This window comes from Lagopus leucura, unplaced genomic scaffold (genome assembly GCF_019238085.1).
Source record: "Lagopus leucura isolate 7727_CA_CO unplaced genomic scaffold, USGS_WTPT01 Super-Scaffold_100033, whole genome shotgun sequence".
Taxonomy (NCBI): Eukaryota; Metazoa; Chordata; class Aves; order Galliformes; family Phasianidae; genus Lagopus; species Lagopus leucura.
Window position 1 is genome coordinate 5,121,821 of NW_024962282.1, and position 6,440 is coordinate 5,128,260.

At 36.2% G+C, this 6,440-nt stretch overlaps 1 protein-coding gene across 1 annotated transcript; it reads right to left on the reverse strand.

The window, feature by feature from the left end:
* Window positions 1-425: 425 nt before the first annotated feature.
* On the reverse strand, window positions 426-1,558 carry PTH (parathyroid hormone). The gene is made up of 2 exons (XM_042881823.1): window positions 1,473-1,558; window positions 426-699 (listed from the first exon to the last, which is right to left on the reverse strand). Exons 1-2 carry the CDS (start codon window positions 1,556-1,558, stop codon window positions 426-428), a joined length of 360 nt encoding a protein of 119 aa, XP_042737757.1.
* Between the last annotated feature and the right edge of the window lie 4,882 nt (window positions 1,559-6,440).

Genomic DNA, 6,440 nt, shown 5'->3' on the forward strand with positions numbered 1-6,440 from the left:
TAGGCATAAGGCAGTTATACGTTGTTGGTTTACAGTACAAATAGGCCCACACATTACAGACAAATGCTCTCCCTATAGGAGTGGTAGAACTGGTCTTAAATGTTTTTCAACTTTCTTATTCTATTGTGGGTGGTCTTCATTGTTGTTTTTTGTTTTGTCTTTTATTTTGTTTTTAATTCTCCTGGAAGTAATGAGTTACATTAACTACTTAAAAGATACCCAGGAGATAGCAGCAATGGCCACGAGTGACCTGTAAATGCATTTTATTATTTAGTGGTGAAATACCCACCATCAATGGGGCTACAGTCTGGTATGGAGCCTTTAATCCTTATCATAGTTTGAATTAAAAAATAAAATGCCTTAATTGATGAGTGATCTACAGACACGTGCTTACTTGGACAGATATAATGCTCTTGGGCTTTTTGTTATGGCTTAGTTTTAAAGAGTACATCCATGTAAGCTCTGTCCAGGTCGATGGATTTCTTCTGCAGTGCTGCCTGCAAATGCTCAGGGAGCAGCCTCCGGTTTCTTATCTCCCCCAGGACAATATCCTCCTTGTTCCGAGGCCTCTGGGTCCTGGCATCCTCAAGGGCACTGTGCACATCCTGCAGTTTCATCTGAAGCCAATCCTGTCTCTCCACAGTGTGTCGATGCTCTCCAAGATTGTGCATTAATTGCATCTCACTCACTGATCTCTTCCTGAAGGAGAGGAAAGGAAAGGACTCATAATGGCTCTCTTGAATTCATCATCTTAAGTCAAAATCCAGATTTGGGATCTTTTGTAGGATTTTGCAGTACAGAGCTGTACAACTTACCTTTTTCATTTGTAAGGAGTAGAATAACATCTGGAGTAGAGAGGGAGTGTGGATGGTGATTTGCTAATTGTAACAGACATGAGTGAGAAGGCATCAAATATGGGAAGTAGACCAGTAGTCCAATGTGGCAATAGTGTTTGCTTATGTATTTATCTTTTCTTTCACCTGTTGTAGTTGAGCTTAGGGCTTACGAGACAATAGTTAACTGGTTAAGACAACTAAGTATGGTTTTTATTCAAAGACAGTTTTCTTTGGACACTAGAGTTAAGGAAGCATGATTTCCTATGGATTTTTGTCTCAGTGCCAATTGATGTCGGTGTCTGAGGGTGAGTTTCAAGTAGGCTGTCACAATAGAGAAGATGTTCACCCACTAGATCCCCTTCAAGCATCTGCTGATAGTGTGGATTACCTGATGATCTTCCCAAGAAAACCCATACATGATTTTTCTTCATCTACTATTTTCAAAATGAGTTTAAAAACTCTTCATGTTTCTGAGATCTCTAATGCTCTACAGAGAACTCAGAATTTGGCTGGCTGGGCCAAGGGGTTCAAAAGTGAGGATGGAAAGATTAAGGTAGTGGTACTCAAACAGACCACATTCTTGAGAATAATTCACATAATTCCCCAAACTTTGGAAGTGTATAATAATCTACTTACATCATTGGTCTTCCATCAGAGTTTGTAAAAAAACATATGGCATATAAAATCATTACAGTCTTGGCCAGATTTTTTGTAGAACTCATTTTGTCTGCAGAGATAGAAGTGAATAAATGTATAGATCAGTATTTCCAGTAGTTCTTTGGATTCCAAAGAAATTTAGATTAGGAAAAAAGTTAAAGAAAGGCATCAGAATGGTTTTAAAAACATTCTTCTTGTGAAATAGGCTGCAACAAGGAGTACAACAGGAAAAAAAAAAGGTTTTAATACTATTTCTTATGAGAAAACTTCTGTAACTTTGTAGGCAAGTCTGAAAGCTTCTGTCAGCTTTAATTGCTTTGCATTATCATCATGTATGCACTCACATTTTGGCTAACGGGGTGAAAAGGACCACTTTCATAACATAGAACTGTTATTTATCATTTGCATTTGATATGCTTTAAGTATGTTGAAATACTTATGCATTGGTATGCAACTGCAAATTTGGATTCTTTTATGTATTTCTTTTGCAGAAACGAGTTGCATTTGCTTTAGCATGAGAGGGCCGACTCTCTTCTGGACAATTTTGCACAGAGGCATAACTCTACTGAGTTATTTCATTCATCATTTAATCACACAAAAGAAATCAGAACTGAGCCCCCTGTATTTTCAGTGCTAATCCTGCATTACCCATATGAATTTTGCACTGCTTTGTACATCATCAGCACAACTGCTGCTTAGAAAATGTATTACCAACGATGTTACAACTAACAGATAAGACACAGTCAAAATTTCAGTTTGGATTTTCAGTATTTACTGCTAGGAAATGCATCCTTTCTGCTACAACTGAAGAAATTTTATAGAGAGTACACAAAACATAAGGAAACATCAAACTCCAGAGTGCCTTTTTTGCAATATTTTCTGCAGTTTTACTTTAGCGCAGGAATCATTGACTATATGTCCTCTTACATGTTAATGTGAATGGCCCCAGCAGTCCATCTAACTCAATATTATGTATTCAGGAATTGGATTCAATTCAAGATATTCTAACACACTGTCTCAGATGTACTCATTTCAAACATTTGGTTTAGATAATAAAACAGTTTGATCTTACTTACATTCACTTTTTTTTCAGGCTACCTTAAAAATAAAATAAAAGCAAGTTATAAAGCAATGATAAAATCTTCTAGATAAAGTGTTCTAGAGACCTTGGAAATAAAATAGAGGTATACTCACCAAATACTATCCTAAACAGTTTTCTGGTTTGGGTATGTTGGCAGATGGCTGTGTCTTGATGTCAAGTATATTTAAAGACTACTGAATTGGTTTCGTGGACCCCTTAAATCTGACTTTAAAATAGAGCTTCTAAGTAACTTAGAAGCCCTTTTATTGTCTCAGTTGATGTCACTCTTAACACACACCCTCCTGACCCTCATGTACCCACCCTCAGATGCTTTTGTTAATTTGGCATTTACATGGAAAAGAAAGGTCTCAGCAGAAAGAAAATATCCTTGGTAGCTATGAAGAAGTCTGACTTTTGAATTCAGATTCCCAATTACTCATAGATTTGTGCCCAAGATAATGTGGTATCTAAAGCTGTTGGAAGGATTTGCAAATAAAGCTTTGTGATGTTAAATGCAGGCAGTGGGGTCAATACGCTACAAACTCAAGATAAAACATATTGAAAAGTAACATATACAATAATTGCCAGAAATGAGAATAGCAATTTTAGGTCAGAAACTAGACTTCTTTGTAAAAGAATACACTGGAGAGCAGCAGAAACCCCCAGATGATAGACAGTCATCTAATGAATCTGTGAAATCAATCTAATGAAAATGATGGTATTGAAATGTCCATTCTGTACCACTGCCCTGTTACACTTACAACCATGAACATCTCTGCGTTGCTCTAATGTGCTGGATAAAATGCAGGCATTTGAAGAGGCTGTGATATATACTGGTACTTCATACATTTTGGAAAAGCAATATAGAACTCTGTCTACATTCTAAGAAGTAAAATGTTTAAATAATACATTCCCATATATACAAAGGAAGACTACTTTTGGCTGCAATATAGATTCCCTACATTATATGCATTTTCTGGGTTCTAGAATATTTTGCCAGAAAAAAAGTTTGCCTGCACACTTAAATACACCATTTGAAAGCTACTGTTGCTTTTACAGCGAATACTGTTTAGATTATGCTATGTTGTGCTGTATTATTTCACATACAGATAAAGCAGATATTTTAGTGTATTGGATTACACAGATGGTATTGCTGTGGAAAAAGGAAGGAAAAAAATTCTAAAAATTCATAGTTCTCTCAGTGGATAGTGAAGTGAGCAGCAAAAAATAAAGTCCAATTAAATGAGTTTAGGAAATCTGGATGGAACTGCCTTCCTTTATAATTCAGTTCTTAGAGTCCTTCTTGCTACACAAAAAGAAAAGTATGCAGAGCTTTATGGGGATGATACATTTTCTTAGGAGATTTATGTCCATTTTAGGCACTAGAGATACTAACCTGAATGCTTTAGTGAGTAAAAATGTGCAATGGGCATGGCATACCAGGAAATGAATTGGAAAAATCTCTACACAGTTGATAATAAAAAGCTCAATTTTTTTGACCATGATAAACATATGCAAACCTTTAAATCAAAGCCTCAAGGCAGTGCTTTTGCAAGGCCTAACATTCATTTGGAACCTCTAGCAGATGGCAGCACAACCTTAGCTAAAGGCCAAGCATTAGAAAATGGGGTGTTTGTATAGAGAAAAAAATGTTTCCATATATCTTGGTAGCAACTGATAGCAAAAATGGGCAGTAAAGCATTAGTGACAATTGCAAAATAAGTGTTAGCGAACATAAGTTGCAGATGTTGTTCTTGCAGTTGCATCCTTACAATGCACATCAAATCTGCAAGAGAGCCCAGGCTGGAGCTTCCCATAAAACCGAGGCAGAGAAAACAGCACAGTATGATATTGCAGTGGAAGATGCTTAATGCACTTCAGGAAACTTAGAATCTGTTAGTGCAGATGCCTTTGAATGAGATGTAACTTTAGCTGGTTGGTTTGCTGCATACCTAGTCTCTATAGCAACTTGGAAATAGGATTTCTTATTTAATATCGTTTTTATTCAAAAAATACTAAAATCTCAAGTATCTTAAAATATCAAGTGCAGATTACTAAAGTTGATACTTTGAAGGGATTCACATGTGAAAAAATATAGAAGACAAAATTGTGCTGTTTGCCTAAGATTAGAGAAGATACAGAAATAACAAAGATGGTACAAATTCAAAATATATACCACGATATTTGTAAACTAATAGAGCCTGTGATGGTTAGTACAGAATGTTTGTTACGATTCAAAACTGCTTTATCTGTTTATGCAGAAAAATAACTTACTTGATAATTACTATTCCTGGGGTCCAGAAATGATGTTATCCCATGTCATCTGCATTCACTAAATATGGTGTGTCAGATGTAGGAATGACAGATAATAGATTGAATGAATGTAATTCTACAGAACACTGTAATTGTGGATGCTTGTCTTTGAACACTGTGAATCCACCCCATAAAGGTCTGCTGAAATTTCTTCAGGAAGATGAAGATCTATGTTCAGATTTTGTTTTTCCTCTTCCTCGAGCATCTTTATTTAAAAAAAAAAAAGCAGATCACTTTTGTGCACTGCTTAATGGAAGAGCATAACCAGAGCTAACGCCTGCTGAAGTGTTCTTCAGTAGGGGATTTAAGACTGACCAAATTTATAGACATTGTGGTGAAAAAAAAGAGGTATGTAAACTCTTAAGGAACAGTGCAAAAATATCTCTGCAATGAAAAAATATTTCATCATCCTTTGAAAGTGGAAGTGTGTATATGAATAGTGGGTGGGGAAAAAATAAACACGTTCTTTAGGAAATTACTTTCTGCTAGTGAGGGTACATTCCCAGTGAATACAAACGGGCCTAGCCTACAGGAGACAGATTTTGCTTCTCTTGGAACAACGGAAGGAAAACCACATGGATTCTGAGTTTCCATTCTGAAAAACATCAGTCAATGCTTAAAACGGCATGGGAGTGAACAGAACAGTTTAGAAACTCTGAGCTGTTAGGTGTTTCAGATATCTGTCAGGCAAGGTCAACCAATTTAGAAATTGATTGCAAACAATGAGTGTATAGGCTACATGATCAATGTGGAAATTTCATTTTCTTTGGAAGGGAGAGGTGAGAGCGAGTCATCTGTGACACCTAAGCTTTACTGTATTTCAGCCCAGAAGATTCTAGTTCAGACTTGGTGACTTTTTCTTCGTGAATGCCAGCAAATTGTCTCAACTTAAGTTTGAATTTAATGTTCTCATTAATTGTTATCTAAAACCATAGGATGTTGTACATGAAATGAGACAGTATAGTGATATATTCCAGAACTTATTAATGTCTTATCTATGACATCGTGTGTTACAGATATTAAACAAGGGCTCTGAAGAAGAGAGTTAAAAAACTGTAGATGTGTATGGGAGGGAAGAGCTGACCAAAGCCTTTTCCTTTGGCAAGACTTTATCAGTCTTTGACTTAATCAAAGGACTACCTCTCCCTGACCTTCCCTCATAGATAGTACAGATACTTAAACCAACTGTGCATGAAAAAACTGTGCTGCTTTGTTTGCTGGAGGCATGCCACTTCACTTTGATTTGATAGCACTGAATGTAATCAGAACCTGGGGCTGAAAACAAGTGAAAAGCAGACAGATTTTACAGCCAGATAGGTGAGCAATAGCCATATTCTAAAAATTCTGAATTCTGTGCAGTCTACTTTGTGTAGTCTATTTGTTTTGTTAGGAAAAAATATTATACTGCATCTTAAAACTGAACATCCTGAGGTATAACTGGAATATGATTGGAAGACACAGTCCTTTCTAGGATTATACTTTACATGTCTAAGTAGTATTTTCACAAACTGATCATCTAATCTGGTGCATTAATATTCCTACAGAATTGTCTC